Source organism: Passer domesticus, chromosome 21 (genome assembly GCF_036417665.1).
Source record: "Passer domesticus isolate bPasDom1 chromosome 21, bPasDom1.hap1, whole genome shotgun sequence".
NCBI lineage: Eukaryota > Metazoa > Chordata > Aves > Passeriformes > Passeridae > Passer > Passer domesticus.
In genome coordinates, this window is record NC_087494.1 from 3,784,261 (window position 1) to 3,797,318 (window position 13,058).

Genomic DNA, 13,058 nt, shown 5'->3' on the forward strand with positions numbered 1-13,058 from the left:
GTGAATAAAAACATTTATAGCTCAGCACTCCTGGGAGCAACATCAAACCCCTTCACACCACGAGGTTCAAACCCCCAAATGATGATATGGAGCATCTGAAAAACACTTAAATGAAAACTCTTACTTTGAAGTGTGGCAGATGAGCAGCACAGAACCCACAACTACCCAAACCTCTTAAAAATTGTATTTATGGTACCCAACAAGGTTGAACCTCAGAATGATCATTGGCCATAGAATCACAGAGTCCAGGAGTGGTTTGGAAAAGGACCTTAAAGATGATTTAATCCAAACCACTATCCTAGGTCACTCCAAACCCCAGTGCCCAGCCTGGCCTTGGGCACTGCCAGGGATCCAGGGGCAGCCACAGCTGCTCTGGGCACCCTGGGCCAGGACCTGCCCACCCTGCCAGGGAACAATTCCTGCCCAATCTCCCATCCAGCCCTGCCCTCTGGCACTGGCAGCCATTCCCTGTGCCCTGTCCCTCCATTCTTTATAATCAGTTTATCTTTCCTGCAGGCTCCTTCAGGCACTGGAAGGCCACAATGAGGTCACCCCAACACTTCTCCAATGAACAATCCCAGCAGCTCTCTACCCTTTCTTCACAGACATGAAGATGTCTATCCCCACCAGCTCACATGACTCCAAAATTAACTCTAAATTATTATTATTATATCTTAAACCCAGCTGTTTCTAGACCAGTTTGAGTGATCCACTGTACTGGCTCCACTTAACTGTGAAAACAACAGGGACCAACTCAACCCCTGTGACCCCAACTCGTGTGTCAGCACTTGGCAGAAATAACAGGAGTATCCTGAGCACTAAGAGTGAGTGAAGAGTAAATGAAGTGCTGGTAACAGCAGCAACCAGGAGGGAAATTTGGGTAAAACTGGGAAATTTTAATGGTAAATCCGACACCGGCAGCAATCACCTGCAATAGCCTTGGGAACCGCCAGAGGGCAGAAGAGGCCACGGCAACTCCCGCGGCCCCCAGGCAGCTCCTAAAATCCCTTTAAATGGGGTTGGTTTTTTTTTGGTACTCAGGCGGGTTCTAGTTTAAAGATTCTCAAAGTACTGTAATATCTTGCTTTTTCAAAAGTAATTCCCTGGAAATCAGCATTTCAGATTTACTGTTTCATTTCTAGGAATCCACTACTGCTGCTGCCAAATGCTGATGCTGAAGAATCACACATACCCACTGATAAATAATTTGACACAGGAAGGGTTAATACTAAAAAAAACTTGAGACAGGCACAAAGAGGCACAATCCCTGCCCTGGTCCTGCTGCTCACACTGTCACCAAGTACTGGCAAGATTTTCATTATTTCACTGTAAGAAGGGGTAGAACGTGTCAAAAATGGTATTGCAACCCTTGGGAAGGGTTCAGAAGCAAAGGAGAATGATTTAACAATTCCAGTATCAGGTCTATTGGCACACTGCAGCAGCCCTGGCTGTTGAGGGAAATTCCAACGTGGAAGTGGAGAGCGGAGAGAGCAGGTTGTCCAAAGGAGCTGTGGCTGCCCCTGGATCCCTGGCAGTGCCCAAGGCCAGGCTGGATGGGGCCTGGAGCAGCCTGGGACAGTGGGAGGTGTCCCTGCCACGGCAGAGGATAAAACTGAATGATATTTAAGGTCTCTTTCCAACCCAAACCATTGTGGGATTTTATTAATATCTTCAAGCTAACGGAGCACACCTCTTGCACCTGACCCATAGCTCCAATCCTGCATCCCTCATTCCTGGTAATCTGCAGGTCTTCCCTTAAAACTCCTTAAAAATCCCTTATAATTAACTTAACAGGAGCTAAGCAGCAGCTGTTGGAGATAACCCATCTCTCCTTTTGCCATTAAGGCCATCAGCTCTTTGAGAGCAGGATGCAGATGGACACGCTCCGTGTGCTCAGTGACTGTCACTGGGATGTGACCATGGCAAAAAGCTGCACTGCCTCCCATCCCTGCCTCCCCCTTTTGTCAGCCCCCACTGAGGCAGCCAAGCATGAAGCCAGTTCGGGGAACTGGACTTGATGGGGGAAGGAAAAAAAAAAGTTGAAAAAATCCCCCAAAAGAATAAAGGCCAAATAATTTCTAGCAGGAGCTGAAACAGCAGGAGAAACTGCAGTGTGCCCCCCTGAGCTGCCAGGCCAGGAGCACAGAGGGGAGCAGGGCTGCTCCTCTCCACAGCAGCCTGCAAGGATGTCAGCTGGGAGCCTGGAGCTGCTGCACAATCCCCTGGCTGCAGCACTGAGCTGACTGAAGAGTTTCTGGGCCCTGGCCCACCCCCAGCTGCTCCCTCATCCAGGGATGTGGCTCCCACTGGCTCCACACCCAGCAGTGCCAGGAGAAACCCTGGGGCAGCGACCAGCAGGGACATCCCCGGGGGGCAGAGCACTCCAGAGCCTGGCTGGTACTGCCAGTGCATCTGAGCTGTGCCCTGGGGCTCAGGTTCCACTGCCACCACTCCTGTCTGTCACACGGAGTGTCCCCAGCAGCCAACAGGAGCTGGGCCAGCCAGGACAGGGCAGGACACTGGGCAGGAGATGCTGAGCCCCCCTGTGGTTCCAGGGACAGCCTGGCAGCACCATCAGCTCACACTGCTGGGACCAGAGGGGATGGGGACACCTTGGGGACAATGAAGGACACTCAGGGATCTGCACAGTCACAGGTCTGCAGGGAGAGCTGCACATCTGGAACTGAAATGTGGGGCTTGCTGAGCACTGCTGCACTTTGGTAAAAGGATAAAAGGAGAGAGGAACTGCCTCTTCTTAATGCTTAATGTGAAAATTTATCCAGCTGGGAAGTCATAAAATCCCAGAATGGTTTGGGTGGGGAGGGACCTCAAAGCTCATCCTGTGCCACCCCCAGCCATGGGCAGGGACACCTTCCACCACCCCAGGGTGCTCCAAGCCCCATCCAGCCTGGCCTTGGACTCTTCCAGGGATGTGACTTCTCTGCAGAGTGGAAATAACACTTGCCCAATAAACTTCTACTGGGAGTCCTGCAGAAAAAAACTCCTTCCTGACAAACACATCAATATGTGTTGTATCACAATGCTGATTAAATCATAATACAAACTGTCCCTAGAAAATTAATCTTAATAAAATAAACCTTTCTTAAAGTGGTCAGGAGGAACCAGTTCCAGAATTCCCATGACATTACCCTGTGAACCCTATTACAAGATATATGGTTTCTTTATAACAAATATACAAGTGAAAAGTAGCAAGAGTTTGGATGTCTGTTCCTTCTTGCATTTTTTTGCCTTCTTTTGGAAAACACTTTTTAGAAAACAGAGGATGAGGAATGTTCTCAGTTGTAAAAAGGAAAAAAATATTTAGACAGCTTTTAAAAATAGTAGTACAAGAACATAATTTGTTTTATGTTTCACAACACAACTTATTTAGATTTAGTGGCATGTGGTTGTATTTTGAGCTTCAGCCAATGGCACATTTCTTACAGGCCACAGCAGGAAGAGGGGCTTTATTTACATTTTAATACTGGGGTTTTTTCATTACCAAAACTGAGATGATGTCCTTCTTTTCTGAAATAAGATCACATTCTAAAACACTAACACCATGAGCAGGCAGAAAGTGTCTCTTTATCTCTTGTAGCTCTGTAGATGTCACTGCAAGGGATGAACGAGGAACCATAACCTTAAACTCTGACTTTTAGGTAACTGCCTGCAGATAAATCTCAATAAATTTGTATCTGAAACAGGAGCTAAATCACACAGGAGGAATTTTTAATATTGACTGGAGTTTCAAAGAAGAATTTTATTTGAGATGCAACCCAGGCTAAGCATTTACCAATCTGCTGCTCTATCTTCTCTGAGAGATTATTTTTAACATCTTTTTCAGGCAGGGATTTAACATCATCCTTCCACACTCTGGTAAAGAATAAATCCCTACTCACCTCTGACTTGAAAGAAGTTTCATCCTCTGAGTTTGACTCCTCCATTTCCACAGGCTTTTTGATCTCCTTGGCCTCGCTCTCAGATTTTACCTTTTCCACTTTGGCATTCATCTTCTCCTTGGTTTGTTTCTTCTCTGGATATGAGGAAGACGAGGTTCTGGGAGATGTCCCCAGGATATTCTTTACCCCTTTGGAGCTACTCTTTTTTTGTTTTTTGGCACTAGGCTTTGGTGACTCCACGTTGGAGGGCCTCTTGCTGGAAGACTTTAACTCCGGCTGCGGCCCCCCCTTTGGAGAGGTGTTCTCCAGTTTGGTCTCCTTCACGGCCAGTTTTGGTTCCTTGAAAGCAGCTTTTGGAGGTGCCTTCTCCTCCTTAGGCAGTTTGTTCTCAGTTGGTTTTCTGGAGGAGTCCTTCAAAGGCTTGTTCTGTTCTCTCTCCAGGTCTTTGGAGGAGTTTTTGCTCTCAGAGTCTTTCCTGGGCCTCTCCCTGTGCTCCTTGGTTACTTTGTGTGGCTTGGATGCTTTGCTACTTTCCTTGTTTGCATCCTAAAATTCAGCAACAGAAACATGCAAGCTGGGTATGAAACTGCAGCTCTGCACAGAATGATAAAACACATCCTCATAAATCACATGGCAGCGTTTGTTCTGTGCAGAAACCCACCCCCACATGCCCAGGTAAACATCCACACCTCCCTCAAGCTGCTGCACACAAACTGGCAGTGGGCACTTCAACATTTAGGAAACATGTTCTGCTCCTTTCCAGGGTTTGTCAAAGGTTTGGAAACATCTACAGATGTTTGATTCAGGTTTAACCTCAATGCAAACAGATGCAGCTCTCAGGGCACCCTGGAGGAATGGGAGCAGGAGAATGCTGTCTCTTTAGCAACTGGCAATTTTCACCAGAGCTCATCTCAGAGCCCTTTATTTCTCTGCTGTATTTTCCAGTGCTTAATTCCTGACCAAAATTAAATCAGCCACTAACAGGTAAGTCATCTTCACTCTGTTTCATAACATCAGAAGGCATAACTGAAGTGCCAGAGTGCTTAGAGCCCTGAAGAACATGGCTATCAGAATTGAATTACACTGGGAAATGAATTGTTGTTAATACCTGTGACTGTTCAGGCTGACACAGTGCATGTAATCTGCTCCAAAACACATTGCTTGGGGATTGTTTCCCCCATGTAGGATTATACCAAAATAACTTCAGTACATAAGGGGAAAAAAAAAGAAAAAACTTGAGGTTCTTTGGAAGTCTCAGGACCTGGCTACTGCTGGACACAAACATCCAGGCTGGACCAAGTGAAGCGTGTTTGATGTTGTCTCCAGCACTGCCCTGAGGACAGAGGACACTCACTGCCCTGACTCTCCACTCAGCCTTCCTGCCAAGAGGTGCAGGGCCTCGGAGTGCAGCTGGGCATGGCAGACAGTGAGAGAGCCCCAGATTCCATCCTCAGCATCGGGGACACAACCACAACAAGCAGAGAGGATTTCATCCCCCTTTAAGGACGATACGATTCACCAAAAATCCCCAGTCTGGCACATTTAATTTTCTTTTCAAAACTTCCCTGGAGAGAAGTCTATCAGATCATAAAAAAGCCTCCTAGAGGCTGGCAAGTTCCACACCATTAACTACTGAACTGCAGAGTACAAGGAGGTTCAGAATTAGCAGCAGCCAGGAACAGCTGCTGAACAAGCTCTCAGCAGCCTGGCCTGAAAGACTCCCTCACCTCAGGCTGACCCAAACATGTGCTGCACTGACCTTTGACCCATGGGAGGGTTTGGTCTTCTTGGGATCAGAGAAGGCAGAGAGAGGTATCGTGGGCAGCATCGGATAATCGGGACTTGGCCTTGAAACAGTCTCTGCTCCTTCTGGCATCACCATTACCTGCGAATAAAGAGGAGGGAAATTATGTCTGCACAAAGTCTCACGGACTATTAACTATTAACACATGATTATGTTAAGCCACTTGCTCAATTAACACACTATTATTCATCTTTTCAATGTTTTTTTCCTCGCCTGCTTAAAGCCCATAAAAAGATATTGTCTATGGAATGCTCAGTTTCAAGGCAACTCCTCAAATAGAGAATATTAAACCCACAAAACTGAAAGGCAGCAATGCAATATCGAGTGTCTTTCCCAAAGGGAATGCCAATATTCTGAGCACAGGCAGGCAATAAAGCTCTGGACAAGAACTGTGTGTTCTGCTGCAAATGCTCTTCCCCTGAAAAAGGGTAGGGAGAGAAATCTGGAAGGAATGAGCAAGATTTCCTTGGTTTACAAAAAGCTGAATTCACTGTTTCAGGGGAAAAAGGAAAAAAAAAACCAGGGCTTGGGTCTCTCCCTTCACAAAATCTTAACAACAAACACTGAGCTCCATGGAACAATTCCCTTCTTACCTTCCCTACATTGTCAGGATAATTCTGTGGAAAATTGCCACCAGAGAAAAGGCATCAAAAGTGATTAACAGCTGAAACACCTCAGTACACAAAGACTAAAATACCATACTGTGAAAATCCTAGAGAGCAGATGATGTTCCAGCCACCCCAGGGCTGAAATGAGCACCTTCCTCTCTCTGCCCAGTACAGGAAAGCACTGGCACACGGTGGAACAGGAATCATGGAGTGGTCTGGATTGGAAAGGACCTTAAAGCTCATCTTATTGCACCCCTGCCACGGGCAGGGACACTTCCCACTATCCCAGCTTGCTCCAAGCCCTGTGCAACCTGGCCTTGACATCCTGTGGCTCATTAAAAACTTTTTGTACTTTGTGGCTTGGACTGATTTGCCCAGATCCTGCAGTTATTTGAGGACCATCCTTTAGTCTATCACTACTCATTACCTTCCCAGATGGAAGGGTTCAGCTCCTGTAGCAACCCATACTTCACTGGGTCTTCTAGAGAATATCTATTTCTCCCTCCCACATCTGTTTTCACTCTATATTGTCCAATTTTTCATTATTTTTTTAAATTATCTAAGCCATAAGTAGCTCATGCCAGGTTTAGAGGTCTTTTATTGATCAGGAAGCACTAACTATTAAGTTTAAAAAAATATTAATAAAGAATGGTTTGAAAGCTTCTCTCTTTCCTTGAGCTCTTCTGTACTGACCCAGCTCCTGGCACCAGGCAACACCCACAGCAGATCCCACTTTCCAGAGGGGTTTTCTGCTTTGATATTAATGCTCACATTTAAATTGACAAAAGAAGTGTCACCAATCACACACCAACAAAGGATTTGTGCTGCTGCAAGTGCTGCAACCCTGCAACCACGAGTCAAAACTGGCTGGGTCATCTTTTAAATGAATGTAGAATACTGCTTGAAGCCTGCTGGCCTTAAAGAAAGCTCAGAGCAAAACAAGCCCACTCCTTTTAGGATCCCAAACTGGGCACTTACCCCTCCAGCCCTGATGAGTTTGCGCCTGAATTCCTTGGTGGGGTTGTTGAAAGTCAGTTTCTCACAACGAAGGTGGTTCACGGGTGGGTTCCCCTCCAGATTTAGGAACAGGTCATATGTGAAACAAACCTTTTTGGGCTCCTCCTAAAAACAAGAAAGGCTTTGGGAAACTGGAAGAAGCTTGGCAAGCACACTAAGTCTGGGGATGCGAACAGTCACTCCTGAAAATCCCAAATAAACCACCAAGTGTTGCATTCATGGAGTTTTTCACCATGAGATCAGAGAGCTGGAAATTAAACTGTTTGTGCTTGAGGTTAACATTGTTCATCAGGAACTCAGGCATGAGGCTTCTCACTGCAAAAGCAATGCATGGACACAGATTTTGACTGAAAATTGTCTGCTTAAAGCTGTTCAAGTCTCCCCAGAAAAGGAGATTCATTTATGCACTACTGTTTTCACCAAAATTCAGATCCTATCTCCTTTGGGAAGCAACTCTAAGTATCAATATTAAGAAAAGCATAATCCTTTTTGAGAGAAGGAACAACTTCTGAACTCCCAGGATCTCTGCGGGCACCGAGAAAAGATTAAAGGCAATGGGAAAAGGATGGCTTGGTTTGTAAAATCCTTTTCAATATGCATATTGCAGGGGCTGAATGGGAAGATATCCCAGGCTTTTGAACTTTCCAAGGGCACTTTCACCCAGGCAATCCAGAGTTTGTAAGAGTGGTGGGGGATCATCTGCGCCTCACTGCCTCTGTTCCACCTGCTGCGTTTGCAGCACAGAATGGAAGAAATCCTCCTCTTTTTTTTTCCCCCACCCCCAAAATTGCAAATACTCTCCTTGTGTATTACAAATATCCACAGGACACTGCCTGGTGTTTGTTGCAGTTTGCATTTCCAAGCTGGAAATTCACTGTGGCAGAGGGGCTCTGCTGGGAAGCCCAGCGAGGCCGGCAGGGCCCTGCGCATTTCCATGAACGCATCCCACGTGCCTCATTCCCTGTGCAGCACCAGCAGCTGCACAGCAGTCTTTTCCAGAATTCCCTTCCAGCAGCTCCATTTCCTGGTGCAGTGGCATTGTTGGATGGGAACAGGCACTGCAGGCTCCCAGCCCCAGCCATTAGATTTGCTGAAAATAGGTTGAAACAGCTTCAGAGCACCGCGGTTCCTGCTGTTTGCTGCAGAGGCCATTCCTTGGACAAACTACACCTCTAACAATGCAAAGGGTGGTAGCTACACCTGGTTTACATCAAAATCAGCACCCTGAGCTCATCTAGGAGTTGAGGTCTTGGATCCTCACCCTCAAACAGGGGCAGGCATCAACAGACACAGAGAAGAGTCTCAGATTAACGTGCTGCCAACACCAGGTATTCAGACCCTCTTTTGGGGAAGTCCTGAAGGATCCACATGCTACTGAAAGGAGTTTACTAAAACAGATACATGGGAGGAAAAAGAAAAATCTTTACAAAATACACTGCCCTGTCATTTGCCTGTTTTCCATGCCTGTTCTCATTAACTGAATCATTAGCGAGCTCTGCGTGTGCGCTTGCTGCAGTTCAAACAGCAGCTGCACAGGGTCCCTCAAAGCCTAATAAACTGAAATGAAGGATGAATAGAAATCCAAATGTGGCCTAATAATGGCTTCTAAAATGCTTTCCCTGGTTTACTGATTATTTTCCCTGGTAAATAATCTTGGCTCTCTCAGCAGTCGCAGGCTTTGGTCAGGAGATGTTTTGCCATCCCATTACCAGCTCTGCTTTGTCATTTGCCCATTTGCTTTCCAAGCAGGAGAGAGGCAGCAAGATCCCTTTTCCTCTCACCCTGGGTATCCCATTTTTTGGTGCTTTTTTTCACAAGCACCAAAATATTTATCATATGTCTGTTGATTTTTTGTAGAATTAAGGCAGTTTTTTAATGTGATATTCCTCCAGTTCAGAGATCACAACTGCCCTGGGAATGAGCCCCAGCAGAGTGCCCTGATCATTAAAATCTCCTTTGTATCCCCCAGGCCATAAGGAGCCCCCACCCCCCCAGTGAATAGCTGAGATTACAGCACTCCTAAAAGAACCACCACAAAACTCTCAAAGCAAAAAGCTGCAAATAAACATTCTTTCCTTTACTGCCCTCACTGCCCAGCTAATGATTACAGCTCAGGCCACTCCAAAGCTTAATCCATCCGGTCCTCCCTAAAAGGTTCTTCCCCCCAAACAACCATCAAGGGGAAGAAGGGGGGGAGAAACACAAGGAAAATCTCTCTCAATTGACCCAGACCTACCCATCCTCTAACTTTAAATGAAAAGCCAGGCTGAGTCCACAAGCCACACTTCAAAGCCTTTCTCAATGACATGTTGGGATCCACACATCCTGCTGCAACTCACAGTAGGTTCTTTCTCACCCTCCAAACTCTGGTTCAGACAATCCTACACACCCTTCATGTACTCCTGCTTCAGCAACAAACACAAGCCAAGCTTTGCTCTTAGACAATTCCACCTTCTGATATTCCTTGATGTCAATCAGAAAAACTGACAAGGGAAGGGACTTTGCTGCTCCCAAGACTATAAGCTTTTCTGAAGGGCCCTACATCCAAGAAAAGCTTTAAAAAGGGTGGTTCATACCCATTTCTAACTGTGAATTGTTCAGATTCAAATTCAGTGACTCATTTGGCCATGCAATGGTTAAGCTGGGGCAGGGATGTCTCAGCAAGGCACCTCAGAACCTCACTCTGCATCTGCCCCTTAAATCCCAGGATGCCAGAGAAGTAAACTCCAAGTGAGCACCACAAAGCCAGGGCTTTTATTTGCAGCTGCTGTAAACTTCCCTTCATCCAGTGAATCCCCCTATTCCACCTCCAATCTCCTGAGCTGGGTACATTAGGTTTTATTTTTACTGCTTCCTGTCTGCACCGCCTGCCACTGAGCTGTTATGAGCTCTGAAGCTGCTTTATTTTTCCTTTGAGTTCTGAAGTAATGGGTTAAAGTTCTTTTGGCACTTTTCGTAAGAGAAGGAATTTTTAAAAGTCTTTTGTTAAAATTTCCTTGTCTTGTTTTTAAGGCAGGGTGTGCCCTTTGCCACTTAACACAAATCAAAAGAATTTCACTGGTAGCGTGCGCATAAAGCTCATAAATCACTTTTAGAAAGCCATAAAACAAAATTATCTACAAAAATCTAGCACACCAAGGAAGCAGGCTCATGGTTATTCAATAACTATAACATCTAACACCACTTCCCTTTTGCTATAGATCCAGCCTGACAGAGCCATTTATCCGGAACGTCTGGAGAAATGAAACCCCTTCCCAGGCTGGTCCAACCTGTCTGACTGGTCCTGGAGCAGCTTCCAGACAGGGCACTGGAAAGGGAATAGCCCAATATTCAGATTTTGAAATAATCTGCCTTATGTTATACTCAGGAATCCATTAATCACCCTTATCTTTTGGGAAATTCTCCAGGATTAAGCATTTAGGACTTCCCTTCATCAGACGTTTATTACTTTGCTTGAAAATCAAATTTTCCTAATATATTTTTATTAAATATATATATATATAATGAGTACAATAATTATTTGAGGATAAATAATATAGATTATTGTAAATACATATCTTTATCTACTCACTACTCCAAGACAAGCACTTAATAATCTGCTAACTCTTACAAATACATGGTATGAAGCTGGCATGGCTGATAAAGCTTCTGTCTTTGCAAACACAGCCTTGCCACACACTGCAAATATATATAGAAATAAATATATAGGTATTTTCAGCATCTGGAGGTGCCTATGGATGTGCCACACTGAATGGCTACTCAAAAACTCAGAGCCCAGGGTTTGGCCCTGCTCAGATAAAAGAGTGGGTAGATTGATAATCCATCCTAATTTCTGACAGGAAAAGGTAAAAGCAAAGATTCCCTGGACAACAGCAGCAGGACAAAGGGAATTGCTGCAGGTTTGGGAAGGAAGATGGTACAGGGCAGACCTAAAATGTTTCCCTCGAAGGGCAGACAAAAGGACAAGTTTCACTCCTCTTTCCCCAATTTTCAGCAACACTGAGTAAATTCCAACAGGCTAAAGCTACTCCTCCTCTCCTCAAACCTGTGCACATCCTGCCCAAAATGGCAATTTCAGTAAAATCAAATGTCCCATGCAAACACAGGCTCTTCAACCTTCCTTAGGAGTAGTTCCCTGGCCAACACTTGGCCCAGGCCTCCCCAGGAGCATTCCCCAGGCCAGTCCCTTCCTGCTGGCCCAGCCCTGACAGCAGTTGTAGCTGGTCCCGTTTCACCTCCCCTGCCATATGTGCAGCCCACCTACAACGTCTCCACTGAGTTCCTACTCTCATACACAAATAATTCTCCCCTTTCCCAATATTTCTCTATTTATTTTCTACATCACCTCTACATAGCTTGCAGAAGGGGTAAAATATGCTTATTTTTCTTTTGAACCTCACTGGAAAAATCAAACTATTTCTCTGCTTTCTTTGCTTATCTCCCTCTCACTAATAGGAAAAGCCCAAGTTCCATGTATCCATTATGTAAATCCTGGAAGGCTTTTATCTCCAGCACTAAAATTAGGAGGTAGCATCTTTAAAGAGACTTTAATACAACATCTTATCCATGTTGCATTAATATCATCTGCCTTATATCAGAATAACATGAAAATCTACTAGACCTTTAGCTTTGTGGGGAGGATTGATCTAATTTGATTAGGATGCAAAAAATGTCACAGGGAATGAATACCAAAGCCAGACCTGTATTACAGCCTCCAGATTACAACGTGTACCACTAGAAGAGATTTATTTGGAGACAACAATGAAAAAAAGCCTCCAGACTGTTGAAATTGAGGGGGAGAGGGAAGGGGAAGAGCAGGAGAAAAACAGCAACGCATTTGTTGTACCGGGTTTGTATCGATTCGAGCACCAGAAGCCACTCACAGCAGCCCTCGTTACAGGAACACAAAGGATTTCAAAACAAAAATAGCACACTAACATTTCCAGTCCAAATGATCTGCTGTCATTAGCCAACTCGACTTCCAAAAGCTTTATCAATCAACCTGCTGAGCCCCTGCCATTTGTTTTTCAGGATCAGTTACAGCAGCAAAGGCTGTGCCAGTGTTAAAGGAGACCACAAGTGCTGTGGCTGCTCAGAGCCCCCAGCTGCCCGGGCTCCCTGCAATATTCACAATTTATATTCTGCAATTCAGATACCAGCGCTGAGAAAGCTCTACTCATGCAGGAGCTGGATTGCAGCAGAAGGACAAACACAGCCCAGCAATGTTCAGAGAGGATAAGAACAGGCTCTTACACCTTTTTCACACTCTGCTGACACTTCCCCATCTGACAAAAAGGCACCGAGAGCACCGAGCCTGCTGCTCCAAACACACACAATGATAACAAAAAGGGACTCCTCCAACACAAAGAGTCAATGGGCAATTTTATGCCAAGTTGCTTAAAAAATCCCTGATGAAGTCAATTAAAACAGTTCTTAGTAAAGCTGCTCCTTCCCAGAGCACAGGTTGGTATTTCTTTAGCCAAAGCAAAGAGCACAGGGCTCTGACAGCCAGCATTTGTCATCCCAGTAACAAATCAGAACAGGGAAAGGAAATGGCTAAGAAAGGAGGCTTAAACTGTGGAAAAAAAACCATTTCAGCCAACCATGGCAAAGATCAATCTCCACAGACTGGCTCACTCCCTCTTTAAATCCTTTCTCTTCTCACCTTCACAAAGCTCAACATGCATCAATAAACAAATCCCAAAGCCTCTGCAAGTCTGTCTAGTTTCA

The 13,058-nt window shown here is 45.3% G+C and overlaps 1 protein-coding gene across 2 annotated transcripts in view; it reads right to left on the bottom strand.

Moving 5' to 3' along the window:
* Positions 1-13,058, bottom strand: part of MLLT1 (MLLT1 super elongation complex subunit) — a 31,594-nt gene that overhangs the window by 8,619 nt on the left and 9,917 nt on the right. Inside the window, exons 4-6 of one of the 2 annotated variants that reach the window (XM_064396207.1) lie at positions 7,290-7,433; positions 5,659-5,784; positions 3,899-4,445 (exon numbers count right to left, since the gene is read on the bottom strand). In XM_064396207.1, coding sequence (XP_064252277.1) covers positions 3,899-4,445; positions 5,659-5,784; positions 7,290-7,433 — 817 coding nt within the window. The remainder of the gene's footprint in view (positions 1-3,898; positions 4,446-5,658; positions 5,785-7,289; positions 7,434-13,058) is intronic. The other variant, XM_064396208.1, reaches the window with a different exon arrangement.